At 33.1% G+C, this 18,713-nt stretch overlaps 1 protein-coding gene across 12 annotated transcripts in view; it reads left to right on the top strand.

Annotated features, from left to right (window-relative positions):
* Positions 1–18,713, top strand: part of LOC117177406 (glucose transporter type 1) — a 583,769-nt gene that overhangs the window by 416,362 nt on the left and 148,694 nt on the right. For 11 of the 12 annotated variants that reach the window (XM_033368061.1, XM_033368060.1, XM_033368059.1 and 8 more), the window contains 2 exons: positions 1,110–1,249; positions 8,956–8,985. In XM_033368061.1, the coding sequence (XP_033223952.1) occupies positions 1,110–1,249; positions 8,956–8,985 (170 nt within the window). Of the gene's footprint in view, positions 1–1,109; positions 1,250–4,640; positions 4,695–8,955; positions 8,986–18,713 lie in introns of those variants that run through there. The other variant, XM_033368068.1, reaches the window with a different exon arrangement.

Here is an 18,713-nt window from a genome sequence, read left to right on the forward strand (position 1 = left end):
GGGAGCTCTTCTTAATATTTTGACACCAAAATCATGTCGATACACCTTACCGACTGCGAGTAAAGCCACCCACGCTTTAACTTGACAGACTGTATAAAACATATTAATAAAGGTAATAATGAATAATAAAATGTATCAATTATGTTTTCTTTGTGGACACATAAGAGTAGCTTGCGAAAAACAGAATTATGTGCAACATAGCATTGCGTTGAAATATTAGATTTAAACAAAGCTGCACACATCATTTGTCTAATACAGTTAATGCTTTCACGATGAATTATTTAAATAGAAAGGAGAAGTTTAGGGTTTCAATCGTGTGCAAAACTACGAATCTTGCCGAAGTTTCGTGAACATTGCACCTCACTTTTTGAGTGTTAGCTTGATACTGATGTTAAGAAAAAGGGGTAGGGATAAGGGAGCCCCAACCATCGCCCCACTTGTAAAGTGCAATGCACTCGAACGGGGGGCTTTATTATTTTTTGAAGTTTTAATTTGCTTGTATTTTTCGTTGCGTGTAGTCTTTTTAAAATGATCTGAATTTGGTGTTTTAAGAAATTCAGATACAATTTTTTCACATTCATCAATTTGTAGTGGAACAGATGGCTGGTCATGTGGGAACAAGTTACTTTCATAATTTACTGCTAGAAGATTTGCTTTGACGGTAGGAGAGAGCGCAAAAGTTTGATCAAACTTTTTGATTTGTGCGATATTTTTCGGCGGGTTCATTAGGGCTTTAGTCATTCGCGAGGTAGTGTTATCTTTAATTTGAAGTTCTCGACTTCTGCATTTAAATTTTCAAATATGTGTTCCTGAACTGTAATTGCTATGGTTTTACGCAGGTGACTGATTGCGTTTTTGAGAATGCAGCTTTTATTTTTTTGTTATGGATTTGGTAGAGTTTATTACAGGTATCGATAGGGTCTTCTAATCCCGGAACTGATAGGTGTATCGTGTTTTTCGACGGTAGAAAGAGGGACCGAAGAGTGAATGGCAGTTCTTATACTAAAGTTGAGATTAGTTTATGGCTTCGGCGATGTGAATAGGTTCAAAATTTATTCAGAGTACTGCTACTAATTCTTATTACTAATTCTTATTCTTTTCTTTTACAGAGTGCCCTCGAAAACTATACTTTTCTGCCATTCAGCGCATTCCTAGCCGTATTTTGGATCTTCACGTACAAGAAGGTTCCTGAAACAAAGAATAAGACCTTCGAAGAAATTCTAGCTTTATTCAGGCACAATAATGGCAGGTACGCAACAAAAAAAGAACTCTATACTCCTAATTCGTACAAAAACAAAGCAGTGGTGCCATAGATTCTCTGTTTTCTAAATACCGAATGTAATTCATAATTATTAATACTTGAATATATTATTATAAAAATCGACCACTGGCTACGCAATAAGGTGATAAGAAGCTATATGTACAGAGTACATAAAAAAATGCTTAATACTACATGCATAAAAATTAACATTAATTCGACAAAATATCGGCGTGAATACGGATGGTATATAATCTATTATTGATCCAAGAAAAATTGTTATGGAACATGAAAGTAAATTTTCTTGAAATAGGAAAATTTTTCTTGCATTAAGAAAAACTGTATCATTTGTGTTCGTACTGATATTTTCTTCGTTCAATTTTAATCTTTTTCCGTATAAATATTGTGGCAAAGTCCGGAGTTTATTTATATACCTAGGCGGTTTACCTACCCGTATGAAAAAAGTGTTCGTAAGTATTAGATCTACGCTTACTGATACTTTTTTCATAAGGACAAAAACAGCAATAATGAACCGCAGCTAGAAATGGAAAGTTTAGGCACTGTCTGGTATAAGGTATGAATTGAGCGCCCGGATCGAAAAACTCGTCGAGCGCACGAAAACGAGTTAAAGAGGCTTGGGCGTTGGGTATCGCATAAAGTGAGGGGCACCATGGAGGCACGTTTTATAAGAATGCTTCTTGACACTTATTTTGTGATGATTATACGTATTATGGTCCCATCTAAGTAGAAGTTTAAGAAATCACGAAAAAGTCGCTAAAAAAAGCGATAGTAAAATTTATTAATTTCACCTAAGCGCCTCGGGTGAGCGGCGTCCCTTCTCGCAATTTTCTCTTGATTGAAATTGTCAATCGCTTCTTTTCATGAATCTAATAGATTCCTCGTAATCGAAAATATTTGTGTTAAACTGGTCCTTTTTTGGTCGCGATTTTTTCGAAAATGACATCAACCATAGTATTTTTTTGCAAATGAATTTGGCAAAGTTTATTTAGATGATCTCTAAGTTTCAGAGCCGTCCGTGATCTTTTTAAAAAACGCCAATCTTCCTTGAAAGGTTGTCAAAACGTCTGGTTGAACGGAAATGTTAAAAGTCACCAAATTATTATTTGTTCAAATATAAGCTTGTAGATGTACAAAATGACGAGACGTGACTACGTTCTATTCTCCGTTTTTTCATTACAGAGGTATTTTTAATAATAAGCTTTACCTTAGCATTGTCTAAAAACAGAAAAAAAAACTCAAATCGCCTATTGTTTAATAATATTTAATTGCAAATTTAGACAGATCTGTAACACCGCTTTTTAAGGTTTATTGACAAAAAGTATCGAGGGGACTTTAGAGTTGAAAGAACTTCCAGTGAGGCATTTGTTCCTTACTATTAAGGGACGCTTTTTTTTACAATTTTAAGATTGATTCATTGAAAATTGGCGGAAATATTCATTTTACAAGAAAGCATGCAACGCCGCCAATGGCGATCAGTGATGAGTACGCTGCCCGATGGCGCTAAGTGGCGTGCTCACGGAGCTGCCGTTGGCGGCGTCGCCGTCAATTTTTTTAGTTTTTGGACATCGCTAGAGGTATATTTCGTATGTAAATTAAAGTTTCAAACAGTTCCAGTGATATTTGCGCAACTTACGAGGATTTATTCATTGACAAGTAATTGAATTTAGGGAATAATTTTTTCAGTTTCTCATGCTTATTATTAAAAATACTTAGTTGATGGTAAAAAGAAAATATAAAAAATTGTAATCTCCTTCTTCTGTACAAGTCTATAACAAAAAAGAATGAGACTTTTAAATTCTCCGTCCAACGAGAAATTTTGACAATACTTGTACCCGTTTGCGCGCGCTTGTTGAGTATTCGATCCGGACGCTCAATTCATAGTACTAGCTCAAGTTATCCAGTAAAAAAAGTTAAATAGAGATAAATTCGAAATCGAAAATGGTTGTTTGGATTATCTGCCATTTCTGAATCGGGACTTTTACTACGATAATTATAGAATCTATTAGACTGTAACTCTATTCTGCCGAGGTTAATTTTTTGAAATGACGAAAAATCATCAATTTTTGAGGATTGTAATGAATATAGTTCCGAAAGAACGGTATATTTTACTCGCTGCCTTGATGGCGTGCATATCGTGCTATAGAAACTGACAAAAACCAGGAACCGATTGGAAAATTTTAATCGGTCTGAAGCCTGGGTGAACTGAATAAACTTTTCAGCAATTTAAATGTCTAACAATTAATCTATCTAGTTAAATAAATAACATCTTTCGCCCAAACCATACATACGTATTTAGATAACTTTATTTTTTATAAATATAGACATTGCTACCTTTAAACACTCATTATTATCACCCTATATTTTGCAAAATTAAATGCATTTGCAGAATTGCAGCCCCATGGCATTGCAGAAGTGGAGTGAAAGTTTAAATTTGGGAATGGCAGGAAATAGTATACATCCTGTTTTAGGTTAATTTGGTTTCACGTTCATCTCTAGTCAATTTTATTTATCAGCTACTTGGTCGGATAACCTTATTGAAATCTACGTAATAATAGAAACTGCCAAAAGTTTATGCCAATAGAAAATTTACTTTGTTTTTATACTCTATATTTGGTTCAAAATTAGGTATATCAATCTATTTTCAACTATTTCTATAACCGCAAGTGATTAACATATATACTATCTTTGAAGCCTAAAATATTCCTTACTTGCTCAAAAAGCATAAGTTAAAAAATGCAAAAATGCCGTCCAAACTATGCCAATGTATATGCATTGGTATAAATAAGTTTAGAAATTTGCAGTATTAAGATAATGATATAAATATACACCATAAGGTTCAAACTCCGTCTTACATCAAAGTAAATGAATACAAATTGATACTTATAAATAAACAAGAAATTAAATGAACGTAATATAGTTTGGAATGCTCATTCATACTTAGTCATTTCCATGTTACAAAACTGAATTTCTAGAGAAATAATGATTAATTAGGATTTTTTATATCTGCAACAATAATATAAAACATTCAGGAAATACGTATAATGGGATATATGTGCACACACATAAATATTGTTGTAAAGCGTGACAAATTAAAATATACTGCCTGTGATGCGAATTTCGATAACCTGCTATAAAACTTCATTGCCTATAGGACCATAAAATAAATATTAAATAATTGGCACTCTTACATGGAAATAAATCTTGTGCAAAATACTAATAAAATACAAGCTGAAATACTCAAAGAAATTAATTCATCGTTTCAACGATTTACTTTTGTAGTTGATAAATTAAATTACAAAAGTCTCTTTTTTCATTTATTTGCATTGCGGCAACTCGAATTATAATTTGTTTTTATTGATAGGATGGTTAACTATTCTTCTACTGGACAGTGAATTGAAAAGAATTCCACAATTTATAAAAATTCATTCACGCACGTATTCACATAATGCGAAGATGAAAATTACGAATTTTGGACAATTACATACAAGACTGCACTTTCACGTGCTTCAATTGAAAGTAAATTTAAATATATAAAGAAAGTACAAAATAAATTCTATACACAGTCTTATTTTAGTTTATATAATTTGAAACGTCAATTAAACCTAATCAGGTTGAAGAAGCGATCCTATTTTCGATTTTTGTTATTTTAACGCAGTAGAATATTGTGATTTTAATTTATTATAAATAAAATTATATATATCCTACTTTTAAGTAAAAAATGTTCATAACATATAAATTACATATCGCTAATGATGTATTGTAAATAGATTAATTACAACATATAAAAAAGTATATCAGGGTCTCAAATTGCACATTTTTATTTACTTCTCCACACTGTTCAGAATAATAAATTACTGCCGTATATTAAATTCTTATTTATTATTTTATGCAATTAGGATAATAGTACCAATCATTGGCCACTGAAAGTTCACTCTTGAAAGTAGTAGATAATTTATATATAAGTAAATTAGGGGCCGTTCAAAAAATACGTAACGCCTTTAGGGGGCGGGGGTCACCTCGAGCGTTACGACAAATGAATACTACTTTGGAGTGTGGTCCAAAATGTCAGGAAAGAGTGTTACGTATTTTTGAAAAACTCCTTAACAATAATGACAAAAACCCAATCATTTTCTATGAAGACATACTGATTAACATAGGCCAATTATTGGCATATAAATTGTATGATTGGCCATTGAAATGTGGTGAAATGCAGTCTTTGGTCACTTCGTAGGCCACGCATGTGATTAGCCTCTTAATCTTATATATTAGCTAAAAATTCATATAAGTAATCATTGGCCGACACCAAAAACTGTTTTTGACATGATTTCCGCTCATGATTCGCAAAACAAAGTGACAAACCATTATATGCATACTTTACAAAAAGTTTAAATAAGTTTTAATGAATTTATACAAAGATATTAGTTATTTTCTTTTTAGAGATTGTGGCCAATCGCTGTTTCCGCATAATTCACGAGGTCTTTGACTGACCATTTATTTATGAATATAAACACATCATTTCAGAATGTTTGAATACTACTATCATGTAATTTTAATCACTCAATTCTATCAAAATCCAAAAGTTTTTAGTTAACTCAATCATTAATATTAAAAACATTATAATTTTCTAATATGGACCATAAATTAATTAAATTCCATACCCATTCAGTATCATTGGTTTTACTCAACTCTGGCAATAACCTAGCTTGTGAAATACGCCGCGGAATCATTTAGGTTTTGCCCTGCACTGTTTATTACTCGTGTAACTTCTAAGTATGGGGGAGGGGGCATGGTGGTACCGCTTACCTTAAATTTATACTGTCTGTAAACATTTTTTTTATATTCCAAAAGAGAAAATGGTTCTTTTTTATCAAAGTTAAGTTATACAAGGTAAACTTAATAGAAATTTATCTACCTAACCTTACATGATAATTTATTGCTCGTATGCAAAAGAATTTTAAACATTTTGGAAAATTTCATCAAGGCATAAATTCTGCGAAAAATTGATAAAAACAAATAATTTAAAGAGTAGCGAAATTGTCAATTATTTTCCTAATATTATATATGTTGAAGAATATTGCTCTCTAAACTTGAATGAGTAAAATATAACTGATTATCAGTTGAATTTTACTAATTGCCATAGCTAAAACTGAGCTATTAATCAATAATAGAAATTTAATGATTCAATTAGTCAAATAAAAATTACTAATTCATTCATTTATCCGAAAGAATGGAGAACGAACACGGAACTATTGATTGGACAGTAAGATTTCAATTGATGAAATCAGTTAGTTTTACAAGGCTATGTTTCGCATACAATCTGATCTGCTTTTATTAGAATTTAAATTAAAAACAGAATTAAAAAAACAGTAGGATATTGTTTAATGTATATCATACAATTTTATAGTTTTTTAAATGAATTTATTTAGGATCGTTTTAAGGTCGTACTCGTTAGAAACTCGGCGAAATTTCGAACATAATACATATGAACAACAAAAGAAACAATAAATAGTGGTATTTTTTCGGTTACATGTAAACTTTCCCGTGACAAAAATGAACTAGGAAAAAAATCGCCAAGGCTACGGTGTCGAAATCGGAAATACAGCAAATTTTTATTTTTTAATTTAGATTCCTAGGTTTTGCCGATTTTTTTCCTGTTGCATTTTGGTCACGGTAATATTTAATAATCGTTTTACAAGCTTACCTGTAAATAGCCTTCATTTGTAATCAACACGAAAAAATCTATATCACCTGAGGTGAGACAAACCTTATGTGTATCAATTTCGATTCATCAACTAAATCGTATTCCACAAATTAAACCCTCGTATTCAATCCGCAATAATATGCCTGTTGGGTAGCTTTGACAGCGCCACCAATTTGGAACTATTGAGAAGAAATTTGAATTCGAGTTTAATTTTTATATAAAATCTTAGAGTAAATAACTAATTTTAGACCTGAGTATAATATTTTTGATTAAAATGAATTGATATTTACTGCTCTTTTTCATTAAAATTGCTCTAATAACTTTGAGACACCCAATAATTCGCGTGTCCCAGTTGGCACAAAACTATAAAAATCCCAAGAACGTCCATGGGACGTTCCTAGAACGTCCTATGTCAGGCTAATTAGTTAGTTAATATTATGAAATAACTGATCCATCAGTTGAAATTCAAAAAACTGATTAATTAGTCAAATGTTTGCTAATTACATTAGTAAATATGATTAAATAATTGAATCATAAGTTAAAAGTCACACAGAAAAACAGAAGATAAACTTTACATCCATTTCGGATGAAAAATACGCTGCAACAAAAATTAACTTTACAGGATAACAATAACCAAATATCAGTTAAACTTTCGTTTGTTTTTCAATGACAACACATGTGTTTTGAAGACGCGAAGTTGTCTAAATAAAACTTTATCTCTCTTAAAAATTCCATGCAACAAATGTTATTATTACTTTATTTTGTGCAATAAATTCATTTAATTAGTAAAAGTTTTACTAATTCAAAGTAATAGAGTGAGTAAGATGTAATAAATAAATATTTTAAAAGAATGTTAATAAATTAAAAAATTGTAAATTATTTAATACGCATATTTCCAGGATTTCAGAACATCCAAATACTCTTCATGGTATTTTTAAAAAACTTCAAATATTTGACTAAATTTATATCGATTTATATGAATTGAGAACGACTTACAAAATCCAAAGATGCAGGATATATTATTCAAGATTTTTAAAGTAATCACTATACAGTTTTAAAGTGTGTAATAATTATAAGTAGTTTACAAACACTTTCTATATAAAATAATTTCATTCAAAACATTTTAGTCTCTTTTATAATATGTGTAATTTTTATAAATTAATATTAATTTATAGATATTCTACTCTCTTAATTTTAACTTCTTCAAATTTAGAAAGTATATACAAAACCAACTTTACGAAAACATCTCTTTTTTTAACTTAGGACAAAGTACTTTACTTACTTTACTTACTTACATCTCCTTTTTTTAACATAGGACAAAGTACGCAAAGTACACAAATCATATAAACTCGAAAAAAATTGAATTAGTACAATAATAAATATTCAATAGTAGAGACATGATGCAAACAAAGTTCGCATTCGTAGAATTTAATCTTGCTGGGCGATAATAGTTAATAGTTTCGTGTTTAGTCTCAAATTTGATCCTATTAAAAAATATATAAATAATGGATTGAAATTAAGAAGTTTTTCGATAAAATAAAAAATTCTTTAGAAATAAAAATAATTAATTAAATCCAAAATGTACAATTTGTTAAGTCCATGAAAACCGAGTATACTTTATAAAATCCTTTCGATAAAAAGTAAGAAACCATTATCTTGATTTTATAATGAATATTATAGTTGATAATAATTTTGTAATTAATTCTATATAAATAGTTAGCTGAAAAATTTATGTCCTATTAAGTTTTGTTAGATAATTATAAGTTATTTAATTATTAATTTTATATATAATTTCTTATGTAATATTATTTAGGAAATAAATGGTCTTTGATTGGTTAAAGTTTATGTTTTCTTTTTATTTCTCCTGTATTTACATTATGTCTATGATTCCCGATAGTATTTCTTTCAGTTAAATGTGAATGTCGGTGACATCATTTTTGGACATTAATTATCAATTTTCTATTTTTTGGATTAGGAGCAGTTTACGGGACAGTAGACTATATGGGTAAGTTCTGCAGTGATATTATATGTTTTGAAAATGGTCTTGCGACGATTGCATAAGATTTTTCTGAAACATCATTGCATGACTAGGGTTTTCTAAATCTTTGACTAAGCCATCACAAGAAGGATTATTTTTTAAATCATTTTTTATGAGACAAAATAAATTTTTTCCAAATACATGATTCCTTATATAAATAGATTTGTTTTTTGTAATTTTTTACGATTTGAACAAAATTGATAAAATGAACGAGAAACTATTTCTCTGCCATTTTTACAGTTTTTTGAAAGAGTTACCTATTTTTACAAAGAATCATAATTTTCACATTATAACGCTCACTTTCTTATATTAGAAATTATATTAATAAACTGTAATACTTTTTTATAAGTACTAGTACAATCTCTTTAATTCTTTAAAATGTAAATTAATCATGAACTCGTTAATTAGATTTCTCCTTTGTAAATATTTAGGTCAACTATTAAATTTGTAAGATATGATACTGAAATTTTATTAGTTTGGACAAACTTTCATTATTCGCTGGCACTATAATTGAATAGCCATTGCAACCAATGATATTACTGTTTCATGTAATTAAACAGCAGAATCAACTATTAAAATAGCTTTCTAATATTTTACAACCTAAACAGTAGGCTCAATTAACAATTTTTTCAGTTTATGTATGTAGGTATGCATGTATCGGGTATTATTTTTGTCTTAAAAAATAATCCTTCTCCTATTTCAGCTAAATTATAGTTTTCAAACGGTACGAATTTCATGACATCAGAAGAAAGTGTCCAATTTCCAAAAATAATAATTGTATCTAACTAATTGTAATTCATATACATGGATATTTAAGCATTCAGTATTTATCTAAGAACTCATCTTCTTAATAGTATGATATCTACTGTACTAAATTAGACAAACGTTTAAGTTTTGATATAATTATGATCAATTTCAAATTACTGTATTCACCAGAAGTGATGACAAAATAAATTTCTGATGTCAAAATAGTTGTTTTAGAGTTCAACGTAGGGACCTCTGATTTTGCATCGACTTGAAATAACTCAGCATGTTCTGAGTACATTTTTTCGAGTTGAGGCAAAATCCTATTTGCAAACCAAGTCATGATCTGAAATCATGCATGATTGTTTACTCTAATACTGACATGATTTACGTTTTTTTCTACTGTAGCAAAAACCATTTCACAGTTTCTAAGAATTTAGGGCAATTATGTTCCAATTTGTCGATATCCAAACGTAGAAACATAGAAACATAGAAATAGAAGCCCCGATCCATTGACATTGGAGTTTCGAATTGAAAGTCATGATCGGTTTGTTGTTCACAATAAGTGTTTCAAAAATGAATAAATAACGATAAAATAGAGTAAATTCGAAGTTCAGAATGAATAAATTCGACAAGGTTGTTATTGCCAATTTGCGACTGCATGTTTAGTGCTTAATTAATTTTCGTTCAATGATTGTTACTCGTGCTGCTATAGATTAAAAAATTAGAAATTATAGGTACAAAATGTCAGATTTTGAATGCGTTTTTTGTTGCTTTCTAAGATGCTAATTTTTAAGTTATTTATTTTATAGTACAGTAAACTTCCACTTATGTCTCCGCTCGCCAATGTCCGCGCACCTAGTTCCCCTGTCACTTATTTCCCCGTGTGCAGTTTCTTCACCTCCCACCACGGTCCCTCCACGGGCTACACGGTCACGCCTGAGAGAAGGGCTGACCAATTAAAAAGAGGCCCGAATAGCGAGAAGTTTGATTTAAGTATTTTAATATGATGCCATGATAATGCAGATCACTTTTTCGAGCAAATATTCGAAACGTAAGAGTAACTCATAAATGTCAGAATAGTAAAATTCTTCAAGTGTAGAATGTAGTTTCTCAGGCATGTTCCATTCTTTTTTTCGATTAACGACCTTTCAGTGTCCCGAAATAAAATCAACTGGCCGAAATTTGAGATGAGATTACCCAATCTGAGAAACCAACCTCAAGTTTTGGATATTTTAATTTGTAACACTGAAAGATCTCTAATCGACAAAAGAATGGAACATGACTGAGAAAATAATTTTAAACTTAAGAAATATTACTATTCAGGCATTTATAACTTATCGTTGCATTTAGACAATGTTCTCCAAAAAGTCGGGAGCATGATATTTTTGAAAATTCAGACATTTATAACTTCCTTGTACTTTTAGATTATTTTATTCAACAAAGTTTTCTGCATTCCTATGTCAAATATTTTATACGTATATGAACAGTGGTCAACAACTGTGCTAACCTTCCTGACACTGCAGCCTATTTGTCCATGACCGCGTGTGCTGGAATACTCAATATGCCGTGAAATATTTAAGTCGGGTTTTTATTCTATTACATTAATTTTTAGTTGGCAAATTGTACTATTTCAAGGAAATGAAAAATCAGTCATGCTAATCAATCGCATGCTAATGGACCGCGACTGTTTCAACTGCGCATCTGCCGAAAAGCATTATTATTGATAGTATGATAGCGTATCTTCATTGATTCAAATTGGCCGGCGCTTTTTGGCACATGCGTAGTAGGAAAAGTGGCTTAAAGTGGGGGTATCTATACTACGCCGAGGCAGCCAATAAACGCTGCTGGTCACAAATATCCCGACGATTCTCGGCAGATGCGACCCCCCCCCCCCGGCGGGGGACATTCTTGAGCGTATACGTTTTACGGCTGGGGGCATAGGTGGTAGTTTACTGTATATATTAAAATAGATTAGTGTTAAAATGGAAGTTCGTAGATATACTCCTTTCAGAGATTTTCTTTTAGTGAGGTTTTGCCGAAACATTCAGGTGACTGCATTAAGCTTTTCGAGGCATTTTGGGAGAGGATGGATAAATGTTTAATTGGAAATTATTCTGCTAGTTTTCAAATTAAATTTGCTAATATATTTTTGTGGTTCAACCTCTTTTTGGGCACGTAAAAGTAGAGATTAAATTAATAATTACACAGTCCGCATTAACTGTGTCACATTCCAAATCACTAACACACCGAAAGATGTTTTTTATATTTAATTTTACAACTTAATTTATTTCATCTTCAAGTTAAATTTGCATTGCAAGGCTTTCTCCTGCTGCAAATTCCTGTATAGGTTCCTATATAGGAACCTTTATGTTTCAACTATAGGTGCCACCTATAGGAAATGACATAGGATCCTATATAGGATTCTGTATATATTTGTGTATGGGACCCTCTAGGTCCTATAGGTGGTACATACAGGTTAAACATATGGGATCCTATTTAGGATCCTATATAGGATACTACGTAGGTTTCTATACAGGATCCTATATAGGCACCTATGTAGGAATTTTCGGTAGGGCCTTATCATCATTGACCATTTTAATGTGTAAAATCAATGAACAGGTTATAAGAATAAAAATAATTTACTTTAATGCAAAAAAGATGACAAATATATTTCTCTATAATCTAAACTATATAATTTTAATAAAGATTAGAACTACAAAAAGATTAAATAGAGCAAGGTTGACAAGATCATAAATTCGTAAGAGAAAAAACAAAACTTATACCAGCAACCTGGGTAATTATGGAATATTGTTAGAAAGCCATGGAAAAAGTAATGTTTGTATTTTTTGCTAAGAAATTTTTTTTTTTGATATGTTTATTCGACAAGAACAAATCATATAAGAAAATATTATCCACACAACTATTAGGGAGAGTCTATAAATCACAGTGCACCTTGAAAAGATTTGTTTTCAATTGTAAATTAACCGGAACCCGTCTTGTATTTGACTAATTTCAAGTTTAAGATAAGATTTTATTCAAATTTCTAATTTAAAAATATCATGTGATCATTCTAAACATAACCCCTTCACCTTCATCGAGTGATCTTCCATTATAGTTTGCTAACCCGGAGAAGGCTAAGTCCCATTTTTAGCCTGACGTGATATATGGACGCCTCCTAACCCTAAGCCGAAAATAAGTTGACGATTTTTACTAGAGTAAAAACCACCCTAAAACGAGATATTTTGATATTTTATTTTTCATCTATTGAAACTTAAAATATATATCATATATATGTTACCGTTTATACCCGAAATCAGTTAAAACTAGTTTTAACTAGTAAAATTATCCCTAATATCGATATTTTTGACCTTTTGAATAGAATATACCATATAAGAAGTTTTAAAAAAATCAATATAGTTTCTCGATTTTTTTACCTCAGCTACAATCAAATTCGTCACATAAGCTAAGAAAATCGTAGCATAATCTGAAATCTAAAAACCTTTAATTTAACTTCTTAAAAAATGTGCACGGGTGTCTGAGATACGACTGAAAATGTGCTAAGCGTCTCTGCGTGAGCCTGGCCGACAAAGGTAATTGCCGACTGAAATAGGACGCAGACACGCTTGAAAATTTTGTATCGTATCTTGGGAATCCGTGAAGATTTTAGAAGTTTTATCAGCTTAAATTAAAGATAAAATGAAAAAAAATTCCTCTTATTTACTAAGCAGCAGCACAGGCTGAAGTTTAGGTGCATAATTTAAAAAATTCTCGGCGAACACTGCCCTCGCGGCCAACAGCGATAATCGTTGACTGAAACTCGACATTTGAGACTTGAACATTTTTAGTTATATCTCGAGAACTAATGCACATTTGTGGTGGTTTATTGGCTTTGATTAAAGATACGACTTTTAAGGCTGTGTGCAGCAAGTTTCCAATTTTTGCTACAACTTTCTGTGGCCATGCCATGATTTGAAGTCGAGATACAAAATTCGAGGAAATCTTAGATTTTGTTTACAACTTTACCCACAGTGTATTCACCTTAAAATGTCAAAAATATGTATATAAGGAGTTACTTGACTTGGAATTTTATAAGCTTTCCAACGATTCTCTATAAAACTTTCTCGCTTCCTTTTGAAAGAGTCATCACGTCTCAAAAGCAGCAATGCCTTTTAGCACCGTTCGCGCTAGCCATGCAGATAGGTTTAGAGGGTAGTGTATGTCTATACAATATTGATTTAATATTTATTTGAGAAATAATGAGCCCAGAGGTCATTGCCTACAAAAGTGATTATTGAATATTTATCACAAATACATATACATAAAGCCAGCTTGTGCAATGTACATATTAAGATAATTCTTATGTGGAACATTTAGAAACTGTCTCCTTAATTATTAAATAATCTTAATTATTATTCTAATATTTAGTTAGGTAGATCTACGGTACATGGCCGAGTCTAGATTCAGCGAAAGTCGGTACCAGTCTGCCACTTGACCACTTCATTTAAGAGGACTTTCTCAAAAACTAATTACTAAATTACATTATCCATCGGTACCACGACTATATAAAGGAACAAAAACCAAACGTCTGATATGGAAGTTTCTTTAGAGTTATTAGTTTGAGGATGTTCGTTTAAAAGAATTGGCCACGTGACAGTCTGGTACATGTCCTTTATATAATCCAATATAGTCCAAACTAAAAAGATACATTAGTCCAATCTCATTCGGACCAAGAATATCGAGAAAAACTGTTGTGCCAGAAAACATTAATATCGAATAAAATTTGGACTAATCCAGACGCGCTTTCTGGGTAAAAGTATTGTTCCTTTTTATATTCCGCTTAAAAATTTATTTTTGCAAAACTTATATAACACTAAGTCATGTATGGACGATTTCCTTTGTGGAGCTCGAGTACGGCCTCAATATCTAAGAGCAATACATTCTCGACGTTTACCAGGGGTGTTAGTTGAAGTTTGCCGGTTTTTTCAATAAAGAAAATACTTAATCCTTAAGGGAATCTCAAAATTTTTTTATTTAAAGTATCGATCATTGGATTATACACATTTTGCCCATCTTTCAGGCAAATCATGGATACCATTCAAAAAAAAAAATTTTTCTCTTTCGAGGCAAACCATTCGACGAGCCATTTTTCGACTTCTTCAAAATTGGCGAAGCGCTGCTCTGCGAGTGAGTGTCCCATCGATTAGAAAAAGTGATAGTCGGACGGGCCGATGTCTGGAGAGTACGGCAGTGTGATAATATTTCCCAATTCAATGTTTTTAATGTGTTCTTCAGCACTTTAGCGGTATGAGACGGTGCGTTGTCATGTTGTAGGATAACTTTGCCATGTCTTCGGGCCCATTCCGGCCGTTTTTCGATCAACGCATGATTCAAATTGATAATTTGTTGTGGGTAGCGATCCGTATTCACCGTCTCACCAGGTTTTAATAACTTGAAGTACACCACACCACACTGGTCCCACCAAACACAGAGCATTATCTTACGGTCAAAGCGATTTGGCCTTGGAGTCGATGGGCCGACCTGACCAGGTGAAAGCCATGATTTTTTGCGGTTCGGGTTCTCGAAATAAATCCATTTTTCGTCCTCCGTGACAATTTGATGCAGAAAAGATTTCCTTTCGAACCGTTCAAGCAGCATTTCACAAATGGTTTTTCGATTTTACATTTGTCCATTGTTCAGTTGGTGTATTACTCATTTTCCATACTTTTGGTTTTTTCCCATGGATTTTAAACGTTGGCAAATTGATCCTCGGGTCATATTTAGTGTTTGTGCTAATTGTTGTTGCGATTGGGTGTTCACCATAAGCCTCCACCAGCAATCGATTAGCTTTAACTGCTTTTTTCTTGTGATGAAATAAGAAAAGCAACGAATGCCGCAAATGCGATTTACTTGGAACAAAACTCGACATATTCACTGAGGTAAACAACTATGACGCTATTATTTTGGCAGAATGAAATTGTGTATTTTTGAAGGTTATTTTCCATAGAAAAATATGACATAGATGCCAAATCATAGAAATGTATAAATATCTCTAGTTAATGTGACATCTATGAGTAAAACCAGGATACTTCAACTAACACCTCTGGTACTTTGGACTTCGCTGAACCACCATCACTAGTGAATAGCCAAATCTAACTAAAACTTTTTTCTCTTGGATTTTGGATCAGTGCGCTAGCTGTTTTAGAAGATAGAAACATGCAGTCCTGAAGCTGACGATATTTTTAATGTATCAGTATCTACCGGTTGAAACTATTCATGTCGTCTATTTTTCATGAAAAACTCACGAAAGTGCCAATCTGGCCATCCGTCTCCCTTCGTTTACAGGATATTTAATTTCTCTATTTCAAATTTAAAAAAATATAATAATTTCACATGATTTTCAACCTACGGCTGTTTAAGAACCATACTTATTACCGTCACTGGATGGCGCTATAGTTAATTTATTTTTAAGTCCTTAAGTGTAATTGGGGGGGGGGGGGTTGACTGTTAGAAACCAGTTATTTTCCCTCAAAAATCCACCTTTCAGACATTTTGCCCGAATGCAATAAGGCGACACATACGTCCTTAATTGCCAATTTGTTTCGATATCTATGCCTGATTGTCTATCGTCTGGCTCTTACAAGACCAGTTATTATGTCTGAAAAACCCTCGAAAATACACATGCCAGACGTTTTGTCCGGTTTCAAGATGGCGCTACAGTTTTTTACCTTTGAAAAACCCTCGAAAATAAACCTGCTAGACGTTTTATCTGGTTGTAAGGTGACGCTGAAGTAATCAGCGCTCGATTTACCAAGGGGCACAGTGGGGCTAGTGCCCCGAACCCCAGGGGCCCTAGGGACCCCTGACCCCAGGAAAAAATTGGGATTTTCTCTGTCCTTAAAATGGCCCCTTCGAGGTTTAGCCCCTAACCCCGAAAAATGTTAACCTGGCGCTGGAAGTAATGTAACGTGCTCAATTATTCCAGAAGTAGGCGTGACATTTTCTAATGGGTGATTTTTTAAGTGCTCACTTTGACTGCAAGACAATATAAAATTCATTTCATAGACGTTTTGGCCAGTTGCAAGCTGGGGCTATGAACGTACAAAGTTTTTGATTTTTTTTGTATCATAGGACCTCCGTCAGACCACTTGATTTTAACAAAATTGAAAAATGAATTGAATATTAAAATATAATAGTCTGATTTTTTCTAAATGACCTGGCGGAAAAAGAAAGCACACACTAGTGAAAATAGCCTTACGCCCGTGATACACACTATACTTATTGTCCTATGCACCTTGAAAACAAGCATGTGAAACAGATAAAGGAAGTTTGGTGTGCACGACCAGAGTATGGACTGAGAAATCCCTCTGTTTCTCTCTTAGTTCTCCCTTTCACCATTTTCCCCTTCCGATTTTCCTTTCCTCTTTCACATTTCCCCCTTGCTTTTTCCTTTTCCCTTTCTTAATCCCCTTTAACGTTTTCTTTCCTCTTTTCACTTTCCCTTTTTCACCTATTCCCTTCCTTTTTCCTTTTTTTCATTTCCCCTTTACAGTTTTAGCTTTCCCTTTCCATCATTTCCCTTTTCCTTTATCCTTCTTCTTTTCCCTATTCTCTCATTTCTCCTGTCATTCTTCCTTTTCCCCATTTCCGCCTTTTCGTTTCCCCTTTTCACCCTTTCTGTTTTTCTCAATTTTTCCTTCCATTTTCTCCCCCCCATTCCCTTTTACTGATTTGCTGTCCCCTTCCCCTTTTAACCTTTCCCTTTTACATTCAACCCTTTTCTCTCTTAGCAAATTTCCCGTTTCCCTCTTTCTTTTCCCCTTTCCATGTTCATCCTTTCCCTTTTCTCATTCTTGCTTTTCCTTTTCCCTATTCTCCCCTAACGTTTCCCCTTTTCACCCTTTCGACTTTTCCCGTTCCCTTTACCCTTGTACTTTTTCTTATTCTTCCCTTTCCCCTTGTATTTTTCTCTTTTCCCATTTCCCCCTTACCTTTTTTCTATTCCCCTTTCCTTCTTTTCCCTTTCTTAATTATTTTATGATGAAAGGGTTCAAAGAAAAAGCACTTCAATTTACATCATATGATAATACCGCTTCTGCTGGGCGTCTCACTTGCGTGCTGCAGTGAATTTAGCGGGCGTAACATTTTTATGTAGCAGGCGTAAAGTATCATGTTGGCCCGGCAGCAAGGTGCGCATGTGCGAAAGCCACTAGACTGTAAGTGGCCACATTACGCCTGCTCCACGTGCATGCTATAGCGCGTTTTCAAGGGGGGTTGACGAAAAAGAATTTTAGTAACGAAAAGATGAATTTTCAAGCAATTGAGATTTTACACTCAAAAAATAAAAGAAGCTTATTCTTAACCAAGAAAATATTGTTTTCGCTAAGAAAGGAGAATTTAGATCTAAAAAATATGCTCGCAGCACGGGCACACTCTCATTGCGAACAGAGCGCACTGCGCTTCGCGCCCAGTTTTTTTTTTATTTTTTGCAGTTAACGGTGTTTTCTCATATCACGGCAGATATATTTTATATCTTGTACAAATTTGGATTGATATTTGACTGCGTGAAGATTGTAAAATCCGCTCCTCGCCAGCTCTTCGCCTGTTTATATTTTCTCAGCGTTACGAGTGAGGATGCTCGATGCGAGCTTCGCTAGCTTCGCGAGGTGGCCAAGAGACCACCGCGAAACTCGACGTTGCCAGATGCGAGCATCTTCGTGAACGCGCGAACGCGGCGAAGCTCACCGATCCAGACTGCTGGCAGAAATCATGTCGAATTCATCACTAGCGAGCGTCTTCTCGTATCATAGTTGCGTTATTCGATATCTGAACTTCTCCCCAGATCCAAAGGCTGAATGATAACAAGGATAAGAAGAGTTACTTTGTTCAGGGCGCTCATATAGCAGAATCAGGGGCGGGCCCAGAAAAATATTTCGGGCTTTGGGAGGAGG

The sequence above is a fragment of the Belonocnema kinseyi genome, chromosome 7 (genome assembly GCF_010883055.1).
Source record: "Belonocnema kinseyi isolate 2016_QV_RU_SX_M_011 chromosome 7, B_treatae_v1, whole genome shotgun sequence".
Taxonomy (NCBI): Eukaryota; Metazoa; Arthropoda; class Insecta; order Hymenoptera; family Cynipidae; genus Belonocnema; species Belonocnema kinseyi.